This window comes from Anoplopoma fimbria, chromosome 9 (assembly GCF_027596085.1).
Source record: "Anoplopoma fimbria isolate UVic2021 breed Golden Eagle Sablefish chromosome 9, Afim_UVic_2022, whole genome shotgun sequence".
NCBI classification, from domain to species: domain Eukaryota; kingdom Metazoa; phylum Chordata; class Actinopteri; order Perciformes; family Anoplopomatidae; genus Anoplopoma; species Anoplopoma fimbria.
The window spans coordinates 21,064,706-21,091,325 of NC_072457.1; the positions used below are offsets into that span (position 1 = coordinate 21,064,706).

The window sequence follows — 26,620 nt, forward strand, 5'->3', positions numbered from 1 at the left end:
GCCCTGTGATAGTCTGGCGACCTGATGGAGAGAGCTTCAGATATGCCACTGAAACGCGTGAGCCTAATCAACAACCTCTGGCATCTGATGGGAACATTGTCCAAGTCATTGAGGTACCAAAGGGTTTATGATCAGTGACAAACCTTAAGTTATCAAGTCCAAACTGGTTCTAATCAGACCTTTTTTTGGCCCACACGCTGGCCAGGCACCCTTTTTTGGATTTGGGTGGACCTTGTCTCTGCGTCAGTTTTAAGAAAAAGTCTTAGGTCTCTACGACGAAGCAGGATTGCTAGATAGCTAGGTAACTGAACTCACAAGTGTAAAGTTTTGGCCACCTAATGAACCTACTGAATCTGGTAGAACCAGCTTGCTGAATGTATTCAAACCATTGATTTGAATACATTTGAGGTGGCAAGCCTTGGAATTATTTCCTGCGCAGAGAAACCTCCCTATTGTTGGGTTTTAGCAAGCTTTTGGCTGTGTTTGCCGTTTTCAGCAACCCACTTGAGCCGAAACTTCCTCTGACCTCATCCATCTGCTTCACTAAACCCATCCTCACAGCCTCAGGGCGGCCTGGCTGGCAGCTGCCTTTCCCTCTCATCACATGCACTGGAAGAGAATACGGTCTTTCCTTGTAGCTGGTGTTGGCCTGGAACATGCCTGTGCATCCGAGGTTACCCTAGTGCTCCTGTGTCGATCTAGAAGGTAAATGTTTTTTTTACCTACGGTTAAACTTTATTAGTCTCTCTTCCAACTTCTCCCAGGAATTATAGCTGTTACATCTTTTCTGTGATTTCTCTCACAGCTTCTGAGCTGCATGCACGTCCCCAATATCAATGCACCCAGAGACTAACTTGTTCTGGTCACCATATCTTCCATCCATTATTAAGAATAAAATCCAGTCGCCTTTGACTTAGTGCTTCTAGATTTCCCGGGACCTCAAATGACTGATTGTCCTCATCCAGACTTGACATATGTCAACAAGCAGGAAAACAAACACACTGACTTAGAGAGGAAGATACTCATAGTCTTATTTATTGGTAGTTTATTACTGTACATCTGCACACCTGCATGAGTCATATGTACATTTATCTTTCTCTCCATCGCACACACAAACACACGGACCACTCAAGATTATATAAAAAAAAAAGGACTTGTTTTCTGTGCAGGGTTCAATCACAGTCTGAGATCTACGAAGAACATTTGCATCTGCACACAATGTGCACATACGAGCACACACACACACACACACAAATATCTTCATATGGCCTTGTGCCTTGATTAACATGGAACAGACCATAATCAAAAATATAGAAAAGTGACTGATGAACCGATAGGCAGCCCAGTGGTACTCAAGTAAATTTGGGTCTTTTACCATGTAAACCAGCTTGTGGGTCCATGAATGTGTTTCCTTCACTATCTAAACAGGAAGACCACATAAAGGTTGCTTGTCTGTTTTTTTACGGGGCATTTTTCCATTATCATTTTACAATTATTCAAGTAACGTGTGATCTGCACTGTACTCTTGACCCTCTGTTGTGACTTTGGAACATATCTGACTGTGAGATTTCCCAATAATACATGTGGTTGTTAGAAGTATAATCCCCTGAGTGTGACCCATACAATCTCTGGAGCTGTGTGACTTAAACAAAGTTTTCAATCTCAGTCTCCGGATGTTTTCTTTTTTTTTTTTTTTTAAATAATGAGGTGTGCTGAGTGAGGAAAGCTAAATATATGCCATCACCTTTTTTTTTGCTGGAAGATGGTTGTATGTTTTATTAAACAGAGATGTACTTTATGATACGTTCATAAACATGTGGACAGTTTTAAGAAAAAGTCTTAGGTCTCTACGACGAAGCAGGATTGCTAGATAGCTAGGTAACTGAACTCACAAGTGAGAAGTTTTGGCCACCCAATGAACGAAAGATCAAGACTCTCTTTCATTTTAGCTCCGTTTTTGGTCTCCACCATCTCCTGAGGGAGATGTTTGTCTCTTAGGCTGCTAAACGCTCCACCAGCTAGTTGCTGACTGTGTCTGTCTGCTGTTTGGTGATGAGCCTTTTCTATGAAAACATCTGTCTGCTGCTGGAAATTGCTTCAGGCCAGAAAATCAAAATGCTCTGTCAAGCTGAGGGAAACTGCAGTCGGGTGACAACATAATAACAAGTAACCCCTTTAAAACATCACTTTTTCATTGTTAATATAGAAACACTGATTAGTGATGCAGCTTTAAGTCCTAGTTCCTCCTTTGGGGGTTGTCTGGTTTTAGTGCAGTTATCAAGCTAACTTCAGTAATCCTGCCTGCTTCATGATACAGAACCCTGGTATTACCTAACACCTAAGAAAGAGGACCTAACACTCTTGGTCAACCCAGACTTCTGAATGTCATCGGTCAGATTATATCTAAAAGAGAAGAACTTTCTCAGAAGAGCTATATCCTTAACTTGAATCACTCCTATATATTAGCCAAGGTCCACAGATAAGAATAGAATAGAGGCCATGTGAAGGTTTTAAGGATCAATTGTGTGCTTTAGTGTTGACACATGACCATAAAGACAAAAAGGAAAAAAAAACATGAAAAACGTTTGCAAAAAAATATATATTGGAGGCCCATTTCATGAATGCACAGATTATATGCGCACTCATTTATAAATTACTACGACTAAAGTAACAAAGATCGGTTATGGCAAACAAATATGTCAAAGAAAGAACCCTGCTTTAAAGAGTATCTCTTAATGTCTGATTTGTCTTTTTTTGCTTAGGTTTCTCTCTCTCAATCAAAAACACACAGACACACACACACACAAAACAAATACAGTGAAAAGCTCTCTTTCACCAAAATAGTAAACAAAATTTGAGTTACTAAAAAGAAAAAAACAAAGGACCCTCCTCTTAATCACTAGTGGCTTTCTTTCCAGCTTTACCTGATCAACTGCGACTCAGAAGCAGTAGTAGGCAGCCAGCTCATCACCTGGACGGACACACACACACACACACACACACACACACACACACACACACACACACACACACACACACACACACACACACACACACACACACACACACACACACACACACACACACACACACACACACACACACACACACACACACTGTTGAAGACAAATTGTTCCAGGTAAACCGTGTAGCACAAAGTGCCATTCATACCACGGAGGGTACAGTCAAGACTGTGTGATTGTCACTGGGTTAGGGTCGATGCACTGTGAACTGTGCAGAGATGTGGAAGGAGGCGAGAGGATGTCTGCTAGTTGATAAGAAAAAGTGACATAATTGAGTTCAGCTGTCCTGGCCACTCGCCCAACATGCTCCTGTAAGACCAGTCTGTCCGCTACAGAGTTGATTTGGATGGAGGTTCCCTTCGGAGTTCTTTACGTTTCCTCCACGGCCTCCAGAGAAGAATCTAGAGCGCCAAACCAACCGTTACGAAAGCACTGGGGTGTATTTTTTGCAGGTGATGTTGGCCGGTGAGACAGAGGGTGAGATGTGCAAATGTTTTTTGTTTTTTTTATTATCATGGTCTGACTGTGCCATGTGCTTAGGGAAGGGAACATACAAGTGACAAAAATTTCCAGTCATAGCTCAGAGGACTCAAATTGAGAGTCCAATCTGCAGCTCAAGTTCCAAAAATCCATAACGCTGCCTGTGGCTGGTCCCCCCCCACACACACACGACATCCCACAGGCTGGTGCCGGTTAGCTTAACAGTGCCCCAGCTCGCTCCGATAGGTTGCGGTTCAACGGTGAATTCACTCCAAAAAAAGAAAAGTGTTGGGGGGGGTGCCGGATTTGTAAACAAAGGTGATATGTGTGGGTGAGCGGGTCAAAGTGAGAAGAGGGAGGATCGATGCTACCCTGTAAACGAAAACATCGGGGTATTTATTCGGGAGCTTGACCGCCATTGTGGTTCTGTCACAGAGCTGGACAGCAAAGGAGGTTTGAGATCAGCCACAGTCAGCCTAGTCCGGTCTGAAGATGGGGATCTTAGGTAAGAACTCTATTAGGATTACCTGCAGAAGATGAGAGAAAATGCTGTTACTGTGAGACGATGCAGATTATTCAAGAGGTTCAGAGTTTGCTACAGCATTTCTGACAAAGTAGCCATCGTTTCAGTATCTCGGGTCGTATTGGGCCAATGCTTGAGGTCATTCAGATTTGCAGACTTCTTGCTTCAGTGTGATCAAGTACATTGGTGTGTCAGGTAGGGTTGTACGAAAGAGGATCGAGGCTTCATTCGTAATGTTGACATTTGAATTCTAAATCAACATTGTAATGCTACGCTTTTTTTTTTTGTGGCATGTCTTTTCATTCTGTTTAAACTCTGTATTTCTGCATGCAGATAAAGATCAGGCTTTACTAATCAGAGTTTCCCCTTTATTCATGTCGCTGAATTATCAGCGCCACTGCTAAAATTCTCAACTCACAACATGTTTTTATCAAACTAAATATTCTTCTTCAATCTATATTTGCTGTCATTGAGCCTTTCAAATACAACACTTTTGCTGCTTTTGAAAAAAAAAGAAAAAAAGACTAGTGTATTCCAACAAACTACTTTATTTAAATTGAGGATTTCAGTTCAGGGATTTTTATTTCTACTTTTTGACTATAAAATAACGTTCTCATTGTGATTAATAGGTTATCACCCATCCTGATGTTGAATGTGTAAGTGAGGCTGTGTTCAAATCAACATTAGCACTGTGTGTTAAAACGCAGACTCCTCATTCATTCTTTATGAGATTACTACACAGACCATGTGCAGGTCCTGACCCAAGAAAGTGCAGGGTTGTCCAACCTTAACTTTTGCCGCAATGCAATTTTCCGTCAATTAAATGGTAACTGCCTTACACAACGCACATTCCATAGATTACATTACATAGGTTACATCCGTAGATTAGGATGTAACTTGAACACTGTCGTTCTGCGGTTTACCCTGCATTTGATATATTCCCAGCTGGAAAACCTTTCCTCATAGTGTTACATAAGCCCTGTGAAGCGTTTTGGTGTCTGACAAGCCATCAAACTCCTTAATCAACTAGTCCAACCAGCCTCCTTGTAATGTATATCATCATCTCTCCGCAACGGATACTTACATATTCCATCATGTTGTTGGTCTCACACTTCCTTTTGCTTAGTCTCCAATGCAAACACAACTGCAAACAGAGGTCAGATGATTATTTACAACAACATGTCCCAACAGGGTGCAATATCATTACACACATATCCATTCATGCTCACCTTGTGGTAAAGTCTGGTGTTCTCCCACTCCAGAAGTTTCTCTATCGATCTTCTTGTCTGGAAGGTAACAGTGACATTAGATGACATTCCTTAACCCCCCCAAAAAGAAAATCAATAATAACCTTTTCCCTAACTCCCTGGTTGATTTTGATTTACTGTTTTGTTGTTACTAGTGCAACATAGATGGGTATCTCACCCTCTTGCTGAGGCAGATGACAGGCCACAAACTGAAGCCCAACGTGCAACAGCAGCAAAGGCAGCCACACAGCAGCCACCGCACATTCACCGGCAGGGTCTTCCTCAGGCAGCTGTTCACGCGGTTGATACTGGCTTTGAATTCCTCTGGTGCCACCTGAGGAAGTGAACACACGTGGTATAGTTTGTAAAGTAACATGTAATGTTCTTGTGTTTGTGAGTAGATTGTACGCAAAACTTAATCTGCGTTTTGCTATGGTCATCAGATGAATGAATGCAGCATTGTTTGTTCCATCAGTGAAAATATAACTTACTGTACTGCGGAATAGTTAGCAATTTTATTACAAAAACAATAAGATGTTGTATAATAACAACAAGACACTCACCTTTCCTGTAAGTGCTGAAGGAAATTCTGACTCAAATTTGTTACTAAGCCCAAATCTGTGGGGGAAAGGTAAAAACAGTAGACTGTTACACATCAGCAGAAATGCGCTGTTTTAATAATTGGCTTAAACAAACAAACTTTACATGTCAGGCCGCTTCTCCAAAGGTAAAACTACCAAGTCAAGCAGGTATCTGGGGTAAATTATTGCAATTCCAATATGAATCAATATAAATTTCCTTAGATGTACCTCGTCGTTTTTGAGGGAGCCCCATAACACAGACACATTGTAATAATATCAAAACAAAAAACATCAGATATTTCTTATTAGGTATTGTAAGGTTTGTCAAAGATGATACATGGTTGTGTTGAAACACCCTAAAACCCCAGTACGTCCATGCTCTCTAGACTTAAATCAAACCAACATTGATTGTCCACGACTTATTATTATTATTATTATTATACAATTCTCTGTTTTTTCTGGATTGGTTTACACAACCACAAGGAGTGCGGACAATTCAATGTAGTGTCAAAACTTTGACAAGGAGTGGTGAAAGGAAACAATGTGATAATTCAAGGCAATCAAGTTAAGCTGCACATTCATGTGAATGCTCCCACGTGACTAGACAACAACCACAACATACATCTCCTGCTGCCACAACAACTGTGTGTTCATATTTCTTTTGTGGCATGTCTTTTCATTCTGTTTAAACTCTGTATTTCTGCATGCAGATAAAGATCAGGCTTCACTTCTCAGTGTTTCCCCTTTATTCATGCCGAGCCTTTCAAATGTTTTTATCAAACAAAATCTTCTTCTTCAATCTATTTTTTGCTGCTTTCAAATACAAAAAAAAAAAAAAAAAAAAAAAAAGACTAATGTATTCCAACAAACTACTTTATTTAAATTGAGGATTTCAGTTCAGGGATTTTTATTTCTACTTTTTGTCTATAAAAAACTTTCTCATTGTGATATAATAGGTTATCACCCATCCTATGTTGAATGTGTAAATAAGGCTGTGTTCAAATCAACATTAGCACTGTGTGATAAAACGCAGACTCCTCATTCATTCTTTATGAGATTACTACACAGACCATGTGCAGGTCCTGACCCAAGAAAGTGCACGGGGTGAAAGGAAACAATGTGATAATTCAAGGCAATCAAGTTAAGCTGCACATTCATGTGAATGCTCCCCACGTGACTAGACAACAACCACAACTTCCATCTCCTGCTGCCACAACAACTGTGTGTTCATATTTTACTTTTTACATTATTTATCTAATCCATGCGCACTGGACACTTTACCAAACAAAGGTTCAGCTGCATCTCCCTTTAAACTCTACGACCAGAGGAGAACAAGTCTGCTCTCTGTTCCTGTGTTCAAGGAAAGGGGTACAAACCCAAATCCCCTTAATCAAGATCAAACCCGGCTTATTCTCACATGCACATAAATGCACACATATGAACTTACACACACACAAACACACACACACGCTCATGCTCATTCACATCTTGACTCATTGCATTTGTTTTCTTGTTGTTTATAATGTATTGTTATTATAAATCATATCTTTTAAAATTGCTTTTTCAACAGTATTTCTTATCACATGTATTTTCTTTTTGTATTCGTCATAGAATTGTGATTTTTTTTATTTTATATATATATTATACAGGTGGAGGCTTCTAATAAGCCCAGTGGGCTTTCTGCCTCTTCCTGCACTGTAATATCATTTATCAATGTTTTTTTATATTTTTCAATTGTGCAAATAAACTAGACTAAAGTCCCCAGAGCGTGGGCCAGACGCCGGGGCCAGGCTGCCTGAGAGCAGCCCTGTGCACCACCATGTCCCCGGTGTCTGGGTCGAGCTCCATGTGAGGGTTAGCTCCATGCTAACAGCTAGCCGACCCCGCTCCGCCTCCACTGCGGGGCTCGAGGCTCGTTTAGCGGGGACGGCGGGCTCCTCTCTCGGGGCCCGTGAGTGCTGCGGGTCGCTTACACGGTGACGTGGCCGGACCCTCGCACCACCACCGGGTCCGGGGCGTACTTGAGGAGCTGCTCCTCCGCGGCCCTGTCCTCGTCCTCCTCTTCCTCCTCCTCCTCCTCCTCCTCGTAGATCTCGTCAAAGTCCTCCATCATCGCACGACTCGGCCTCGCGCTCCCCGGGACACACACCGGGACAGACACGGTGCCGACGAGCAGCGGGACGTTACCGGGAAACGAGCACAGACACAGCCGCAGACACGACCACAACACAGAGCAGCGCGTCCGGAGCCCGTTCACACCGGAGCAAACATCAACATCCGCCGCAGACACCGGAAGAGGCACGGTGAGGATATATGTTATATATTTATTATATATTATATATTATATTATTATATATATTTATATATGTTATATATTATATATATGTTATATATTATATATATATTATATTATATATATATATTTATATATATATATTATATATATATATTATATATATTTTTTATATATATATATATATATATATATATATATATTTTTATATATATATATTTATTATATATATTTTTATATATATATATATATTTTTTATATATATATATATTTATATATATAAATTTTTTATATATATTTTTATTATATATATATATATTTATTATATATATATTTATATATATATATATATTTTATATATATATTTTTTTATTTTTTTATATGTATTTTATATATATAAATATATATATATATTTAGATATTTTGATATAATATATAAAACATCTTTTTTTTATATATTTTTTTTTCTTACAAAATTGCAATTTACTGAAGGATGCTTTTGCAACATGCAGATATCATGCTTTTGTTTCACTTAAATGGTAAAATATGTTGTTTGGTTTATTTGACCCCAACAGACAGGATGAAGAACTACCTGAAACATTTGACAAAACATATGTAGCAATAACATAATAAAAGTATGGCTCTTTCTAGTATGGTTTTATAGTGTGTATTATTGGATTATGTTACTGATTGTTAAGTAAAGTGCAACATATTACTCTGAATTGAAGTTGTTGGGAAGTATAAAGTAGAATCAATTGGAAATACTCATTAAAATACAAATAGCTAAAAAAATATCCTCAAGTACAGCATTTGAGTAAATGTATTTAGTTACATTTACAATGTTAATGATAGTAACACACAAATAATTATAAAAAATAAACAAAACCGGAAGTTGAGCAAAATCTCCTTAAATATACATGAACGTTTTCAATAAGTTACATTTAACCTGCCTTTTAACCCAACATGATATTATGTTTCACTTTTACTCAAAAGATGCTCTTTTTATTTTGAAAGGTTCAACCGGAAGTCTTTTTTTTAAACCATTTCCTGCCCGGTGAAGCGCGTGTACTCTTCAGAGCCGCTGCGCCCGGACAACGTGAAGACTGTGAAGCTTTTTGTCATCAACCATGACCTAAACCCGTCCGAGGGGAGCAGGAGACGTCGACACGAGCTTTAGAGCAGTCTGCACGTGACAGTAATGCTACTTCCTGGTCAGGGAGTGTGGAGTCAGGTGACCCTCAGGTGAACCTTCAGTGGACCAGCACCGGATGCCCTGAGTTCACTTGCAAGATGACACATACTGAGATCTTTAAAATGATCTTCAAAGCTTTGAAAGACTTGGTTCCTGTCCTCACGAGCGGGGTTCTAACCGTGGTGCTTCTCTCGTGCGCTCTGTTCGGCCTCCAAACATACTTTGACTTCACTGAGGGGGTGCTCAGTGTTGGGGCGACTGTGTTTCAGAATGGACACCTCCACAGACTCCTGATGTTCCCTTTGTACCACAGAACCTCCGCTCAGCTCCTCGTCAACATCTCAACCTTGGTGTTTCTCAGCGGCAGTCTGGAGAAAGGTGTTGGCACTGTGCGCTTCCTGTTCTTGTTCTTCCTGCTGTCGACCACCACAGGCTTGTTTTACAGCTTCGTGGATCTTATGCAAAGTGAGGACAGCCAGAGTCACGCCGAGGGGTTGGTCCCTGTGTCCCTGGCATGCGTGGCTCTAACTACCATGCACACAAAAATGACCAAAGGATACCTGTGCGGGGTCAGTTTCCCCACCGTGGCCCTCCCGTGGGTGCTCCTCCTAGTCACCACCGCCCTCGTTCCTCACAGCGTGCTCCCCTGTAACGTCATAGGCGTCCTGGTCGGGTGGATGTATGGGAAAGGGTGGCTCTCTATCCTGAACGTGTCCGAGGCCAGGGCTGGCTCTCTGGAGAAGAGGATGCCTTTTAGGTTGTTGAGGAGCATCACAGGAGTGACGTTTGTCCCTGCTTCCACAGAGGAGAGGAGGAAGACCCTCCTTCCACAAATCAACCCAACCCCTGGGTCCTACCCGGTCCAGGCCTACGCCCCGTTGGCCAGCGTTCGCACTGCCAATACCTCGGGTGATCATTACGAAGGTTGGCTGAATTCCACCAGTGCTCCGTCCGCTACAGCGCCACCTCCCAATCCTCATGGACATGGCTCTGCACATAGCTTTGGACTAAGTCAAGGACTGTCTTCAGAGCAGAATTTTGGCCAAGGCTGCAACCACGACCACGACCATGGTCATGGTCATAGTCACGATCATGGTCATGGTCATAGTCATGATCATAGTCATGGTCATGGTCATAGTCACGATCATAGTCATGGTCATGATCATGGTCATAGTCATGGTTAATTATAGTCATGGTTATTATCTGACTCCTCTGTCAATACTATAATATTTTTTCACAGTTAAACCCAGCTGGGCCCCTGCAGCATCTCTTATCATTGACAAACGCTTGGACTCATTGTAAAGCTGATTTTTAAAGTAGTATTTTACAGCATTTGTGGACTGTCTGCCTGTCTGTATATTTAAAGGACATTCCTCCGAATGTGTTTAAATGTTATTGCCGACTTTTGTATATACATTTTTAAATTTACTTTTTTTTGTACAAATTCCCCCTCATTTCTACAAATAAACTATGGTGGGCAAAACTTAAAACGCCTTTTTTGGTTTTTTTTTTTTAAAGGTGCTTAATGCAAGATGGGGAGCATTTATTTTGCCTCTCAACGGCTCTCAAAATGGGGACGTCTGAGGTGGCGGCTCTAAGCGAATGGTGCAATACACACAGAATGGATGCCCTTTGACCTTTTTATCATCTAGTTTGATAGATTTTGCAGTTTAAGATATTGGTAGCTCTGGCTTAACGTTACACTCTCTGCTATCATTTGCCCGATCGGCACTGAAAGTAGCCAACAATGAGCGATTTCCCTTCTTTCTCATCTCTGTTGAGAGTGGCACATGTGTAGTACCGGTTGGGTGGCAAGTGACACGTAACGTTATTGTTGTTCCTGTTTAGCGTAATCGACCTGATGAATGATATTATAACCTGATAAAGGATCGCTGTATACACTTGTGTATTGCTAATACCAGATTCAGCATTTTAGGCTGCATCTCAGACATTTCCAATACTAGTTTAAAAGGCACAACTAATCTAAAGTCTGTGCAGGATAGCAGAGTAAATGTTATTTTCCATATGCAAACTAGACTTAAGCTCCCAAAACTGTATTGAACTAGAAACGCCTCATCAGGCATAACAATGAAATACAGAAGGTATGCCTCTATATGGGTACAAATCACAAAAATATTAAAGGCACCGCTCCAGACATGAGTTAAAACACACAAATACTGTCTGATAGTTTTTTTTTTTCAAAAACAAAACCAAGAAAATCAATGACCTTGTTGAAAGGTCTTAAATTAACATCTACTCCCCCTCCCACATTTAGAAGTCGCCTGTGTATGTATTCAGAATGTAATCAGTTTTGTGTTTTATACACTATAAAATAAGAAAAATAAACACCTAAGCAGCACTATGTCTCATGCTTTTTGTGTGATGAGAAGAAGAATAGGGACAAAGATACCCAATAACTGGCAACCAAAATCAAAGCACAGAAAGAAACCGTTTACCGGTAAGTCCTCTTGTAATTTGGTTTAATTGAATCTTTTGAAAATACATGTATCACAGACTCATACAACATAATGATAACTAACTGACACGCTGGAGCAAAATGGCCACTGGGCTGCTTCTGTAAGGCAGGGTGCCAGTGTACAGATGGAATGATCATAAGGACTCATTCCTCCCAGGAATCTCCATAGACGTTTTTCTTCACTGTAACATAAGAGAGAGAGAGAGGAAAAAGGAGGAAGAGTTTAGTCACTTAAGACAACAGATGTACTTGAATTCAGACCCCCTTGACATTGTGTTTCACACATCACAGCATGAGAAGCTTACCGTCTTTCCTGGGTCTCCCCGGCTCCTTCTCAGGTGACGTTTTGAGCAGCGTCTCGGCCTTCTGAGTGAGCGTGACCTCGTAGTTCTCTCTGTTCTTGAGCCTCAGGTCCTCATAGTGGATGGCCCTCTTCCTGGGCTCCTCGTCTTCTGTTGAAGGTGGTGGGGACAAGGAAAGGGACAAAGAGAGTTATCTGGGAAAGTTGTAAGAAAAGTTACAACACATTTCATGATTTGGTATAATAAGGAGCACCTTCCGCTCATTATATTGTCTTTTTATGCATCATAATGTTAAATGTTTGATTTCAGGAAGAAATAAAAAGAGTAGGCATTTCCAAATCCATCATAAGGCTTCTTTACTTGACTTAGGCCAACTTATTTAAAAAGGAATAACAGAATAATTTATATTTCTAAATGTATGTATTTATTTATAGACAAATATCAATATCAGCATTGTTCAGTGTGCGTTGGATATATTGAAAATTGCTAGACTGAAAACTCCCAAAAATATATTGGGGAAATTGCTCCACCTTTGCTGCATTGTTTGCCATATGAACGTTTTATGACTCGCCACGGCTCTGCTTTTATCACAAACACTGTTCAACAGTTATCATGGTATTGATAAGCGGAAGTTGTTGTCAATTGTTGGTTCACAATTAGAGGTGAGTCCGAGACGCCGCTTCTGTTTATGTGTATTTGCACAACAGATGGTCATCATTAAGTTGTATTTGAAAAAAACAATGGTGGTACCTAGAGCTGCGAAGTCGTCCGCTTTGCCCATTGACACGGGTGACTCTGCATTAAAGCCATATCCGTTGTCTCTGGTGTTGGGGGTCAGTTCTTTGGGGGCTTCTGCGTGCTGGAACATTGTGTCAAATGTCGGGTTGTCTGGATCACTCATCTCTGACTGAGGACCCTTGGGACTGGGGGGGAGGAGGGGGACAGAAAAATGGTCAGGGGCTAGTCGTTGGAGGAAAACATATGGGGGGGGGGGGGGGGGGTATGCGTGGTACTCACGCTTGTGGAGGCAGTCCTGTCCTCTGTCTGAGGGCGTCTCCCAGAGGAGAGTTCTCCAGACTCTTGAACTTCTCCTGGCACGTCTTCATGTACGACATTTTCCCCGCCAGGTAGCCACAGAAGCCGGCGACTGGAGAGACATTGACCATTTTCTTATAATATTTCATTTCAGCTAGAGGCAGGTGATATCATCGCTGAGAAATAAAATATTGTTAGTGATGTGAATGTGACACTGTAGCTAAACTGGTAAAATAAGTTCAGAAATGTGCATCATTTAACTGTAACGCAGCCTTATTGGGATGTGTATTGTCATATTACCCTAAATGTAACAAACACTCGTCACATAGTCAAAACTAATGCAGTGGAATACTGTTTTCTGAGAGGTGTTGATTCAATACTACGGTCTTTCTAGAGGCTGTAGTTTGTTGGGGCCGTTGAGCGTTGTTGCGTTATAGTGAGAGGCGTTCATATCATTTGCTCCACTAATTATCAGAGGCGACTGCGTGCGTCACCTCCCGGCTTTGAGGTTTGTGAACTTACAGGCCACTTTGGGTAGAGATCCAAACCTTGGAGATGCAGACAGAACCCCTGCAAACAAACAGAGCAGAACAGGAGTTATTTTAAGTGTAATATGTGCTAATGTTTATGTCACAGACATGTTTGCTGATTCATCTGCAGTATGAATAGCATCACCTTTGGCAACTAGTGCTTGAGTGATGGCCACGCCGACCATAGAGAAGGGCACCGCTGTGAAGAGAGCATGTTGGTGTCAAACTCATTATCAAAGTTCACATCTTTTTTATTTTTTTATTTATTAATTACACAACATCTGTAGTCTGACCTGTGTGTGAAAGACAGAAACTTACACCTGTACCAAAAGCTTTCATTGTTGCACTCTTTGAACACCCTCTTCTCTTCTTCTGTGGGGACGTACTCCACGCCCACTGGTGCCTGCTGGTTAAAAACACACACACAAACACACACACACACACACACACACACACACACACACACACACACACACACACACACACACACACACACACACACACACACACACACAGAGTCAGTCTAATGAGATTTAAACAGCAGACAGACTAGAGCATCCGCAGTTCATCCAAAGTTGACGCATGCTGTGTTTACCTGTGCGCCCACGTGCTGCCGCTCCTCGGTGAAGCCCGTGGCGGAGGAAGACATGTTGACGGGGACGGTGGTGCTAATTTAAGCCTTCAAAGCACGCGGAATAACAACATGTAAGCCACTGGGCGACCTGACTTCTTCTGTTTGGTACAATGTCATTGCTCCAGCTACCACTGCAGTAACCCGGAAGTTAAAGACAGGTCCAGTCGGGGGTTACCTGAGGTGTTGTGCTCACGCCCTCTAGTGGCTGTCAAAATAGTTGCATTTTGTGATAATTTGACTTTTTTAGTATGTACAGTACCAGTCAAAAGTTTGGACACACCTTCTCATTCAACTACTTTGAAGAATGTAAAAATATAAAACATATTCTGGTTTGTTGAGCATTTGTTTGTTTACCACATAATTCCATATGTGTTCCTTCATAGTTTGGATGTCTTCAATATTAATCTACAATGTAGAAAAAAATAAAAATAAAAAGAAAGAAAAACCATTGAATGAGGTGTGTCCAAACTTTCGACTGGTACTGTATATATTGCAATACAGAGTAGTAGTACAAAATGCAGTAGCATATCACTTAATACTATTACATTGCAGTACATACATTAAATAAATATATAATTCCTTAAAAGGTATTTATTATGTAGTGATATAAGTTATCTAACAATATAATAATACTTTATTACTGCTGTATAATTATCGTGTTTTCATAATGTAATATACGCTATATCATGGTAGTACTCTTTTCGAGTTGTTTTATGAATTGCATAAAATCATTACTGTATATTACATAAACTGCGCATATTTATAAAACTATATACTTTGCTAAATCATAATGTATATTTGATTATTATTCAGACTTATTACACTTACTTATTCACACACACACACACACACACACACACACACACACACACACCCACTCACACTCCGGGACACACACACACACACACACACACACACACATATATATATATACAGTGGGGCAAAAAAGTATTTAGTCAGCCACCAATTGTGCAAGTTTTCCCACTTAAAAAGATGAGAGACCCTGTAATTTTCATCATAGGTACACTTCAACTATGAGAGACAGAATGGGGGAAAGAATCCAGGAAATCACATTGTAGAATTTTTAATGAATTAATTGGTAAATTCCTCGGTAAAATAAGTATTTGGTCACCTACAAACAAGCAAGATTTCTGGCTCTCACAGACCTGTAACTTCTTCTTTAAGAGGCTCCTCTGTCCTCCACTCGTTACCTGTATTAATGGCACCTGTTTGAACTTGTTATCAGTATAAAAGACACCTGTCCACAACCTCAAACAGTCACACTCCAAACTCCACTATGGCCAAGACCAAAGAGCTGTCAAAGGACACCAGAAACAAAATTGTAGACCTGCACCAGGCTGGGAAGACTGAATCTGCAATAGGTAAGCAGCTTGGTGTGAAGAAATCAACTGTGGGAGCAATTATTAGAAAATGGAAGACATACAAGACCACTGATAATCTCCCTCGATCTGGGGCTCCACGCAAGATCTCACCCCGTGGGGCCAAAATGATCACAAGAGGAGGAGAAAGAATGCCGAGTTGCATCCAAAGAACACCATACCTACTGTGAAGCATGGGGGTGGAAACATCATGCTTTGGGGCTGTTTTTCTGCAAGGGGACCAGGACGACTGATCCATGTAAAGGAAAGAATGAATGGGGCCATGTATCGTGAGATTTTGAGTGAAAACCTCCTTCCATCAGCAAGGGCATTGAAGATGAAACGTGGCTGGGTCTTTCAGCATGACAATGATCCCAAACACACCGCCCGGGCAACAAAGGAGTGGCTTCGTAAGAAGCATTTCAAGGTCCTGGAGTGGCCTAGCCAGTCTCCAGATCTCAACCCCATAGAAAATCTGTGGAGGGAGTTGAAAGTCCGTGTTGCCCAGCGACAGCCCCAAAACATCACTGCTCTAGAGGAGATCTGCATGGAGGAATGGGCCAAAATACCAGCAACAGTGTGTGAAAAGCTTGTGAAGACTTACAGAAAACGTTTGACCTCTGTCATTGCCAACAAAGGGTATATAACAAAGTATTGAGATGAACTTTTGTTATTGACCAAATACTTATTTTCCACCATAATCTGCAAATATATTCTTTAAAAATCAGACAATGTGATTTTTCTCATTCTGTCTCTCATAGTTTAGGTATACCTATGATGAAAATTACAGGCCTCTCATCTTTTTAAGTGGGAGAACTAAATACTTTTTTGCCCCACTGTATATATATATATATATATATATATATATATATTCATTCAGCTAAATAGTACACACATCATGGCTGCCAGATTTGCACTTATTTTGTAAAAGTATTTGTGCTATTTACTTGTAATGTACCAGTCAAAAGTTTGGACACACCTTCTCATTCAATGGTTTTTCTTTATTTTAATTTTTTTTTCTACATTGTAGATTAATATTGAAGACATCCAAACTATGAAGGAACACATATGGAATTATGTGGTAAAGAAACAAATGCTCAACAAACCAGAATATGTTTTATATTTTCGATTCCTCAAAGTAGTTGAATGAGAAGGTGTGTCCAAACTTTTGACTGGTACTGTACATATTTTCTATTTAATGTCATCACACTCACTTTCTTTTATTAAATGAGGGAGCTGAGGAGGAAGATCAGGGAAGGGAAAAATATCTACATATCTATCTTCATTGTTTGTGTGTCCACATAGTATTGACTAATTCATTCCATGTTTTGAGTCAAAAATACGATTAAATAGGTAATTTGTATTTTGTATATGTATTTTATTATAAGTTGCCCTATAAGAATAGAATGCTACAGTGTTGTAATGGCGTTCTGCAGTGCCTAGGAGATGCTGTTGCACTTGCACACTGTTCGTCAAAGAAAACGTTGATTTCCTCTAATATGTGTTTGCATAATGCACCAAAAAAATGTTTTAATGCTATTTCTGAAAAAACTTGGTAAAGCTAGAAAATACATATCCTAGAGTGATAAAGCACAAACCAGGGAGTGAAAGACATAGAGTGGAAGAAGTGTGGCTAGACCACAATCAATTGGCTAACATTTATTGATAAAACTAAGAATAGATGAGAATTTTTTCCTTCGCTGTCCCAGTTATCATCCATTCGGTTTTACTGGCAACATGACATGACAGGGAGTGTCAGGCTAAAACATATTTGTGTCTGATCTGTGTCAGTGGGCATAACAGAGAAGGGTGTTGTGGTTAATTTCAGTCCTAAGGTCACACCAGAGCGGCCGGGCAATTTGGCTGATCACAGATGAAACGGTTACTGTTACAAATGGCTGCATTAGGGCCACAGAGGGACACCTGTGACGATCAATTGATTCATTGTGGGGTCACTTGAGCTTACCAGATGGGCTCTTGGGCCACTTAAGTACGCCTTTCATGCAAGGCTATATTTCACTACATTTGTTGTAGCTAGATGTAGCGAATATACTGGTAACATTGTATATATTAAGGCAGAAATCAAGCATGGAGGTGTTTTATGAGGACATGCCCCCTGGATTAATAATGTTCAACAAAGGACACTTGTGTACTGCTGAGAGAAAGACAGATAGAAGCTGTCAAAGAGGACGTCCTCAACTAACACAACTTCCATGGAAATTCAATGGATCAGTGTGGCCTAGGCTGACTTTCTCTCCTCTAAGTTCTCTCAGCGGTTGTATAGGCCTAAACGTGGTTCATTGATATGTTGAGGTATTGAACAATGGGTAGCTGTATTAAGAGAATCAATAGATTCCTCCAAAAAGAAAAAAATCTCATTGTGTGCCAAAAATAGACTGTACCCACATACGCAAACTTTGTAGGGCACAGTGCACATCCGGCAACCCCCCCCATGTGGTCTATCTGTTAGTGGGATAAACCTTGATCAGGGGAAACCTTTTCTCTGCCACTCCTCTCCCAATGGTCCACCGGCCGGAGCTTTCATCAATCTGATGGCTGTAGAGTATTTTTATTTTTAAGGCGATGCAGGATTTTTTTTTTTTTAAGATAGATGGACACATTTGCAAAACGGATTAACAACCAAATAAGAATCTTAGGGCATAAAACCAGAGAGGTGTTTAGGTAAGTTTACAGGTTAGTAACAGCCGGTGTAGGTGCAGGCGACGGTACAGACACCACCATCTCAAAATTTATCAGGTACCATGTGAGTTGGGTTGCGACACATCTCGCAAGAGAGATTAGAACAGTGTCAGGGAGGACTAATCGAGGTTGGTAAGGTGTGCTTATCTATGAGACGGAAGTTTCCCCGGTGATGTGAACGCCGCACATCACATTCTCCTCTGCCCTAAGTGGGCCCCCCTCCCTACCACACCTCAACCTTTCACTCCTCCTGGGTGGAGAAGTCATTTCTAAACCTGAAGCCCAGGTGAGCTCAGCACACAAGGGGAGCATGGACCCGCTACGCCCGCCACAGGTGAGGACAAGCATTCCATTCTATTCTCATTCCATTGATCTGTGTGCTTTATTTCTGCTGTCACCTGGAAACTGGATGTAATATCAATTTTGTATTATTATATTTGTAATAATATGTCTAATGGATTCATCAAACACAAAATTGTATTACTGCTATTATTAAGATTATGATTAATACTGGAATAATGCACTTACAAATATACCAACTTAATTGTTTTTACCACACTTTACAAACATAATGGTTATATGCAACACCCGAATTTCCCCCATGGGGATCAATAAAGGAATATAATAATAATAATAATAATAATAATATATTTGTACATGATGCCATTATTTGTGTTGTTACTATTATGATGGTAACATATTCCACTACTAGTATGATAACGTGCAGAAGATATAGTATGGCTTATGATGTTCAAAGTAATATTTAATTTAGCTTGAAAGCAGACCACAAAGTATGTGTGCCCATGGACTCTAAACTCAAAGTGAACAAATGGATCTAGTCAATGAAAGACTGGCAGAGACACTGTTTAGTATTAATAGGACATTTATCTTGGGAACTATTGCCTGTGGACCACTGAAAACACAAAACACAAACATAAGTAATTAAAGAAAACAGGTCTTTTGGTAAATAACCCAAGAGAATAATATAACATTTTCATGTTAGAGAATTGTATCCATCGCACATTACATAAGTACATTTAAATAACTAACTGATTTAACATCTCAGTCCAAAAGTAACATCATTAGCTGGTAGCTTTCTTTCTGTGTCATGTGAATGGAATTTTACTGCAGCTAGACCATGTGATGATAAGATCAATACCCTGGCATGTGAGGGGAAAGTGTGTATTTGTGTGTGGGTGTGTATGTGTGTGGTATTTCTGGACCTGATGCCCGTGATAGTCAAACTGTAATTGTCAAAAGATAGATTGTCAAATGTAATGACATACGATACCAACCACCAGTATGACGTATGTGGCAAACGTTCAGGTCGTCATATTTGATTTGACTGCAATCTCTTTTCATGATTTGCGACTTTTAGATTACATTGAAACATTATGTAATGAGCATTTTCCACAATAAATATATAGCTTTTCCGAATTGAATCCTTATATATTGTTTTCTTTTTTTTCCCTAGCTAACGGCTGCTCAAAACAATGGCAACGAAGACCACAATGAGAGACATGGAAACAAGAGCAAAGGTATTTTTCATATTGTTTTAAAATGCTACTGATGAATACATATAATTTGTACATGTAATGTACATAGTTTATTCAGGCTTCTTGTCTTTCCTAGAGGTCAAAGCGAGCCCTAGACACTCCACTGTGGCTTTGATTGATGAGAAGCCGGAGGACGCAGACCCGTGGGACCTGCCAGACCTGAAGGACACCGGGGTCCCATGGACAGGTGAGGACTTTTAATGTCACAGTTCAACGAGGGCAAGTGTTGTCTTATCCTTGTACTTTTAAAGGAACATGTGTGTGATTAGATATAGTGAGTAATACATTTACACGGCTACTAATGGGTTACATAAAGAGTTTACAGTAGTGATAAAGGGTCCCACATATATTGTTACATAACCTCGAGAGCTATCAAGTACACTGTTTTTGTGCAGTCAAATAATCAACTTAATTGCCATACGTCATATATTGAGTAATATATTCAAAGTATATGTAAACCCTTCTTACAGTGCTAGAAAAAGTATTCACCCCCAATTGGATGTTTTAACGTCCAACAATATGAAATCAAAGTAGACTCAATGTCGGCCATAGAGATCAGCCTTCGCTCTAATCTAACTACTATGGATGAAAGAAAATAGTTCCCACATTAAACTGTTCACAACAAGGTCTGTGGATTATCTTTGAGTAATCATGATTTCTGGAAAGAGACATCACTGTTGAGTTTTCAAATGTATTTTTGGGGTGTTTTAAGCACCACAAGCTGTGTGCCATGTAGTCCCATTATATTGGAGAGAAGGCAGACCTATTTACGGACGATATCTCTAACATTCTTCAACATTCTAACACCTGAACAATCGAGATTGAAAAGTAGCACTACAGGTGAGAGGAAAATTAGTATTTTTGCCATTAAATCAACTTTGATTAAAAACTTCTAATGGCAGTTAATACTTATTTCGAAGCTCTCTAGTTGGCTGAACTCCCAAGACAATAAATCCCATCAGAGTTATTGATCTGATTATTTAGAAACCATGGAGCTCATAAATAATAACGGATGTAATAAAAACAGTTGCCAGACAGCTCATCCTGTGCCAACCCGCTGTAGGTACTGTTTCAAATGACCCTCATCTATGTGGGCTGTGCAAAAGGTTGATATTTTGACATGTCATAGCAGGAAAACCACAGTTGTAATTACTAATATTAATAAAGGCCATTTAGCTTTATCAGTTCCAGGGTACGCTCACAAGCATAGCCTATTGAGACTCTTAAATGTAACAGAGCCAATGTTTATGGTACAAATCAAACCTGTGGTTTTCCTGCTACAACAAATAAACATGTCTGTCTTTTGTCTTGTGTCTGTCCCAGCTTTGGACACCAGAGGGAAGGTGATGAGAGTTTTGGTGTCAGTGGGGAAGTTTATCCTGCTGCTGGGTTTCCTCTACATGTTCATCTGCTCTCTCGACATCCTCAGCTCAGCTTTCCAGCTCGTCGGAGGTAAACATAGTAACGCTTGTCAGAAGCCTGGTGTGGGTGTAATGATGTCCCTTTAAACTGGACCACAGAAGACATTTTGACTTGTCAGAGTTGGAAAAGTAGTTTCTGATAACCTAAACGATGGCTTTGTTCCATTCGAATATCCCAATAAGTCATAAAAACACATAAAAAAAAGCACAGTGGTACACTGCGATTGATATTTTAACCAATGAATCTCCACAGCACACTGTTTTGACGTGGGGGAATTAAGCATTTTTGGGAATATTCACATTGTCCTATCAGGTAAAGCAGCAGGCGACATCCTTCAGGACAACACGATTCTGTCCAACCCTCTGGCCGGTCTGGTCATTGGTGTTCTGGTCACCTTGCTGGTTCAAAGCTCGTCCACTTCCTCCTCCATAGTTGTCAGCATGGTCTCCTCTGGACGTGAGTACAAGCCTCCACACTTCACACTTCACACATATACACATCCATGCACAGAATGCATGAACGATGATGATGTTAGAGGTGTGGAGGAGGACTGATGATGAAGGGGACCCGTGTTGCTTTGGCAGTTCTCACGGTCCAGCTGGCTGTTCCTATCATCATGGGCACCAACATTGGCACCTCAGTCACCAACACACTAGTCGCCATGACGCAGGCGGGTGACCGCAGCACCTTTCGCAGGTAATTATTTTGTATGTGATGGATTTCTTTCTTTGACTCTCCTTTCTCTGCAGTTCAGAAAGCCCCCAAAAACTGCAATTATTTTGTATTGCTGTATCAGTCAAAATGTAAGTAAGAAAACTTTAGTAGCAGTCTGTGAAAAACATGTGTATTATATCCAAAATGACAGCTTTTGATGAACCAAGAAATGGGTAAGGATACATTTAAATACAATAAATCTTCAATATCTAATGCATGTAAATCCTTACCTTGAACAGAAAAGGACAAATATTTAAGGTATAACTTAAAAAATGGAAGTGGAATGCCTCAACGCAGCGTCAACAAATATCACAGCTACAGCAAATTAGTCCCAACAGGTGGATTTGGCTGATGTAAAACAGTAGATATCATCTTCAGTTTTTTTTAAACCATGAAATGTGGATTTTTATAAATTTGGTAAAAATAAAAAATAAAAAATATATATATATTGACATTTAATTTGTTACATCACAGTATAGTCATTTACAGGCTTTAAATTAAATTAAATTAAATTAATTTATATATTTAAGTGTGCATTTACTCTTTAACCGATCATGTATGATCCTCAAGTTATCTGAAAAATAACAAAATCACAAAATGTAGAAATCCCTATGGGTTTTACCTACCGTCTTACAAGATGACTTATTGCTTGACAGCAATAATATGTATCTCCCATTAGAAAGATCAAAGGTAATTTTACTTCTACTTTCTTTATCTACTTTATCTACTTTCTTTTACAATGTACCCAGGGCTTTTGCAGGGGCCACAGTGCACGACTTCTTCAACTGGCTGTCTGTGCTGGTGCTGCTGCCTCTGGAAACCGCCACCGGTTATATGTACTATGTCACCAAGCTCATCGTCGACTCCTTTAAAATTGAGAGTGGAGAAGCCCCAGACCTGTTAAATGTGATCACCGATGTCCTCACTGAGTCAATTATACAGGTAAAATGTAATTTCCGATTATGTTCCTTGTGCAAACTGCCTTGCTGCCATTTAAATTTTCTATTTTAGCTATCCAGACTGAAATTCATTAAGCTGTAATGAAGTTGTAAGGAGCCTCAGTGGTGCACATCTGGATACATCCTATCTAATGCCCAGAACAGACAGAACTGTGATACCCTTAGACATACATAGAAGTAAAAAAAATTGCACAGAAGACAAAATGAAAGTTCTGGTTTTAGAAATTATTTTCCAGCAAGTGCAAAAGGTACAGATCTTTTGGCTATGCCAGTAGCCATTTAGCTTCACTTGAACTTGTCGCAAACAACAAGTGTGAATCAATTTATCACCAGTAGGTGTATGAAATTATCACCTCTGGGTAGATAGGTGATTTTAGCGGCATTAACGGTGAGCTTAATTGGTCACACTCTTTGGTTTGTCACTGTAATTCAAGACAGATGGTGACTTGAACAGCAGTCTGGCTGATACAGAAGCCACTTCACAATTGTTAGTGTTGTGTATATTCACTCCACAGTAACTTCTTCATCATTTCTGTGTTTGGAATTGTGTTGTTTTTTCTCTTTAAAAGAAATGACCAGTGTATCAGAGAAATAAATACCACTATATAACATTACTATTTATGTCTTGGTTTTACATTTCTGCATGTTCTTTCCCTCCAACTTAGTTGGATCAGGCTGTCATTAGTGGGATTGCCATCGGTGACCCAGCAGCCAGGAACAAGAGCCTCATCAAGAAATGGTGCCAAACCTTCACCAACACAGTAAGTCCAAGGCATGTCAGCAACGTAGCAAACATTTCAAAACATCATGAAGATTCAAATGGTTATTGTCAAACTGCTGCTGCGTTTCAGACCTTGATGAACGTCACAGTTCCTGGTCCCGAAAACTGCACTTCTCCGTCTCTCTGCTGGGACGATGGCAACTACACCTTCACGCTGAAGAACATTTCTGAAACTTACAATGTCCAGAAATGTAAGACCAGTTTTCACAGTATTTATACTCTTTTATTATTATGGATTTTTTAAATCAATAATTTGGTTTTTATGGGTTCATTGACCCCATTTCCAACATCAGAAGACAGCCGTTTTTAGCAAAAAGAAAGTGATCACCTTCTAGCAACACATCAACCATAACAACTCTATTAGGTGATACTAAAAATAAATGTGTGTTTTTCAAGTTGTTGTATAGTTCTTCTGCCCCCATTTGGCAAAAAGAAAATCAATTTGTGCAGCTTAGAAATAAGAAGGATGTTGTGTCCGTATCGTAACTTTCATTTGTGTTTGTCTGTCCTTAGGTAAGCATCTCTTTGTGAATGTGAATCTGTCCGACCTGGCAGTGGGTCTGATCCTGCTGGCTCTTTCTCTGCTGGTGCTCTGCTCCTGCCTGATCCTGATCGTCAAGCTGCTCAACTCCATGCTGAAGGGACAGGTGGCTGCAGTCATCAAGAAGATCCTCAACACCAGTAGGTGGCACACTCATGTGCAATGAATGCAATGTGATTGAGTTGGTTAGTAATGCATGAATGTTGTGTTTCTGTTTGTGCGTGCAGATTTCCCTTTTCCATTTGGTTGGGTCACAGGTTACATTGCCATTTTAGTCGGAGCTGGAATGACCTTCATTGTGCAGAGCAGTTCGGTTTTCACTTCTGCTATTACTCCACTTGTTGGTGAGGTCAATCATTCATTCATCCATCCATCCATCCATCCATTTCATTCATCTCTGGTTTTTTTTTTCATTTCAAAAGTCTATGTAACATTTTGCACTTTCTTTTTTTTGCAAATTCCCATAGATAGGGGATTTTATTCTGCTTTTCTTAATGTTTCTGTATTTTCTTATTCTCTCTGGTGACGTTTTAGGCAGTAAACCATTGTTCAGACACTGTCTCTCCAACAAAGATAGGTTGAATACAGTGGAGAGGGATCTAGAGAGCACACAAACTTAACTTGTTTTCCCATTTTCTCTTTAAATAGGTATTGGTGTCATCAGCATAGAAAGAGCATACCCATTGTCTCTGGGTTCAAATATTGGCACAACCACCACAGCCATCCTGGCAGCTATGGCTAGTCCTGGAGACACACTGGCTAATGCTCTACAGGTCGGTAATTCCCATCAAATGAATGGTTCAATTTAAACAGAAGTAAATATATATACAGTATATTTTTTTACAATTTTGGACTCTTGGACAAGATTTTTTGTTTTTTACATGTTAAGCTGTCCTGAGAATGAATAACAATAAATATTTGTCACTGTATCAATTCAATACTGTTTTTTTTTTTATCTAGTATAAAATGTAGCATACATTCTACATGGTTGGGAAATTATTATAAAAAATGACAGACCTGTATGGTAAACTGTTACCTTTTTTTCATTAAATACATTATATTAGTAGTATCATAGTATGTTATAGAGTTATTATTTATTATTATTTCATGAGGAGGAAAATAATAACTGAAGCATATCAATAACGTTTGTTGTTGTTCTTTCCAGATCGCCCTTGTGCACTTCCTGTTCAACATCTCAGGCATCATTCTGTGGTATCCAATCCCCTTCACTCGCCTCCCTATCCGGCTGGCTAAAGGCCTGGGCAACATCACAGCCTCCTACCGCTGGTTTGCTGGCGTCTATATCATCTCCTTCTTCTTCCTTTTACCGCTCCTCATCTTCAGCCTGTCGCTGGCTGGCTGGCAGGTACTGGCGGGTGTGGGTGCACCTCTGGTGATCATGTTAATCATCATCTTGGTGATCAACCTGCTGCAGAAACGGAAACCCGGGTGTCTGCCTGCAGCACTGCGATCCTGGGACTTCCTCCCTCTCTGGGCCCACTCCCTGGCTCCCTGGGACAAAGTGGTTGGGGTATTTACTGCCAAATGCTGTTGCTGCTGCAAATGCTGCCAGCTCGCTGCTGACGACCAAGAACCCGGAGAGAAAGAATCTGTGGAAAAAAACTATAAATCACACACAGAGGTGTATGATAACCCTGCAATGAGTGCAGAGAAAGAAGTGGAAAACGAGATAAATTTAGAACTAAAGATTTTAAAAATGACCCGACTTTGAGATTTTATATATACATATAAGTGCATTGGTCATTTGAAAAGGACCAAACACATTTTGGCAGAACTCTCAAATTTCTGTAATATTTATGTTAGCGTATGAATGAAATAATGAAAAAGAAAAGGAAAATAACATGGAGTAAAGGGTTGGCCTTGGTCACCTGCGTGATGTTGGCAAAAACATTTTTTTTTATTATCGTCAACCAATCCCAAGGAATATGTTAGTCCATCTCTCCAATACTCTGACTTTCCATGCCTCAAGCATTAAGCCAGTTGGCTCCTGCGAAAGACATAAAAAAAAGACTGTTAAAAACAGCTTACAAACATATAGATTTATTTTTTAAAGTCATAATAATTTCCTAAAACAGCTGGACACTGTAATTTATATCAAACACTACTCAAACAGAAGCAAGAGGTGAATTGGGTTTTGAGTTTGAGAATTTGGTAGTTCGGAAAAGGTCAGCTGTAGACAAGATGTCCGACCCAGTCCGCAGAGCCTTAAATCCCTGCACCCTTTGCGGCAC

The 26,620-nt window shown here is 40.1% G+C and overlaps 4 protein-coding genes across 5 annotated transcripts; 2 read left to right on the forward strand and 2 right to left on the reverse strand.

Annotated features, from left to right (window-relative positions):
- Positions 1–2,900: 2,900 nt before the first annotated feature.
- On the reverse strand, positions 2,901–8,139 carry chic2 (cysteine-rich hydrophobic domain 2). The gene is made up of 6 exons (XM_054604361.1): positions 7,828–8,139; positions 5,837–5,891; positions 5,452–5,607; positions 5,256–5,312; positions 5,111–5,170; positions 2,901–4,030 (listed from the first exon to the last, which is right to left on the reverse strand). The coding sequence occupies exons 1-6, from the start codon at positions 7,965–7,967 to the stop codon at positions 3,980–3,982; spliced, it is 519 nt and encodes a 172-aa protein (XP_054460336.1). The 5' UTR covers positions 7,968–8,139; the 3' UTR covers positions 2,901–3,979.
- Positions 8,140–9,199: 1,060 nt separating this feature from the next.
- On the forward strand, positions 9,200–10,813 carry rhbdd2 (rhomboid domain containing 2). The gene has a single exon (XM_054605049.1). The coding sequence runs from the start codon at positions 9,438–9,440 to the stop codon at positions 10,521–10,523; it is 1,086 nt and encodes a 361-aa protein (XP_054461024.1). The 5' UTR covers positions 9,200–9,437; the 3' UTR covers positions 10,524–10,813.
- A 987-nt stretch (positions 10,814–11,800) lies between these two features.
- On the reverse strand, positions 11,801–14,479 carry LOC129096121 (OCIA domain-containing protein 1). Of its 2 annotated transcripts, none has more exons than XM_054604800.1 (8): positions 14,278–14,479; positions 14,001–14,085; positions 13,828–13,881; positions 13,675–13,722; positions 13,135–13,264; positions 12,868–13,040; positions 12,121–12,267; positions 11,801–11,997 (listed from the first exon to the last, which is right to left on the reverse strand). In XM_054604800.1, the coding sequence occupies exons 1-8, from the start codon at positions 14,329–14,331 to the stop codon at positions 11,960–11,962; spliced, it is 729 nt and encodes a 242-aa protein (XP_054460775.1). In that variant the 5' UTR covers positions 14,332–14,479; the 3' UTR covers positions 11,801–11,959. The 2 variants fall into 2 exon arrangements, with proteins under 2 accessions (XP_054460775.1, XP_054460774.1); XM_054604799.1 differs by having other exon boundaries at positions 14,001–14,088.
- A 5,613-nt stretch (positions 14,480–20,092) lies between these two features.
- LOC129095826 (sodium-dependent phosphate transport protein 2B-like) lies at positions 20,093–26,138 on the forward strand. The gene is made up of 11 exons (XM_054604399.1): positions 20,093–20,138; positions 21,275–21,403; positions 21,686–21,829; positions 21,958–22,069; positions 22,837–23,029; positions 23,712–23,814; positions 23,893–24,018; positions 24,341–24,508; positions 24,596–24,712; positions 25,017–25,141; positions 25,534–26,138. Exons 2-11 carry the CDS (start codon positions 21,298–21,300, stop codon positions 26,098–26,100), a joined length of 1,761 nt encoding a protein of 586 aa, XP_054460374.1. The 5' UTR covers positions 20,093–20,138; positions 21,275–21,297; the 3' UTR covers positions 26,101–26,138.
- Positions 26,139–26,620: the final 482 nt, after the last annotated feature.

Bases quoted from the DNA above. Each gene is read 5' to 3' on its own strand.
- chic2 (XM_054604361.1), bottom strand. From the start codon at position 7,967: ATGATGGAGGACTTTGACGAGATCTACGAGGAGGAGGAGGAGGAGGAG. The intron at 5,608-5,836 runs GTGAGTGTCTTG...TCACTTCCTCAG, and splicing joins CTTCAGCACTTACAGGAAAG to GTGGCACCAGAGGAATTCAA. The intron at 5,171-5,255 runs GTGAGCATGAAT...CTCTGTTTGCAG, and splicing joins ACACCAGACTTTACCACAAG to TTGTGTTTGCATTGGAGACT.
- rhbdd2 (XM_054605049.1), top strand. From the start codon at position 9,438: ATGACACATACTGAGATCTTTAAAATGATCTTCAAAGCTTTGAAAGAC.
- LOC129095826 (XM_054604399.1), top strand. From the start codon at position 21,298: ATGAGAGTTTTGGTGTCAGTGGGGAAGTTTATCCTGCTGCTGGGTTTC. The intron at 23,815-23,892 runs CAAGGCATGTCA...CTGCTGCTGCGT, and splicing joins CTTCACCAACACAGTAAGTC to TTCAGACCTTGATGAACGTC. The intron at 24,019-24,340 runs GTAAGACCAGTT...GTCTGTCCTTAG, and splicing joins AACTTACAATGTCCAGAAAT to GTAAGCATCTCTTTGTGAAT.
- LOC129096121 (XM_054604799.1), bottom strand. From the start codon at position 14,331: ATGTCTTCCTCCGCCACGGGCTTCACCGAGGAGCGGCAGCACGTGGGC. The intron at 13,041-13,134 runs GTGAGTACCACG...CCTCCCCCCCAG, and splicing joins ACAGGACTGCCTCCACAAGC to TCCCAAGGGTCCTCAGTCAG. The intron at 11,998-12,120 runs GTAAGCTTCTCA...CTTATGTTACAG, and splicing joins GGGGAGACCCAGGAAAGACG to TGAAGAAAAACGTCTATGGA.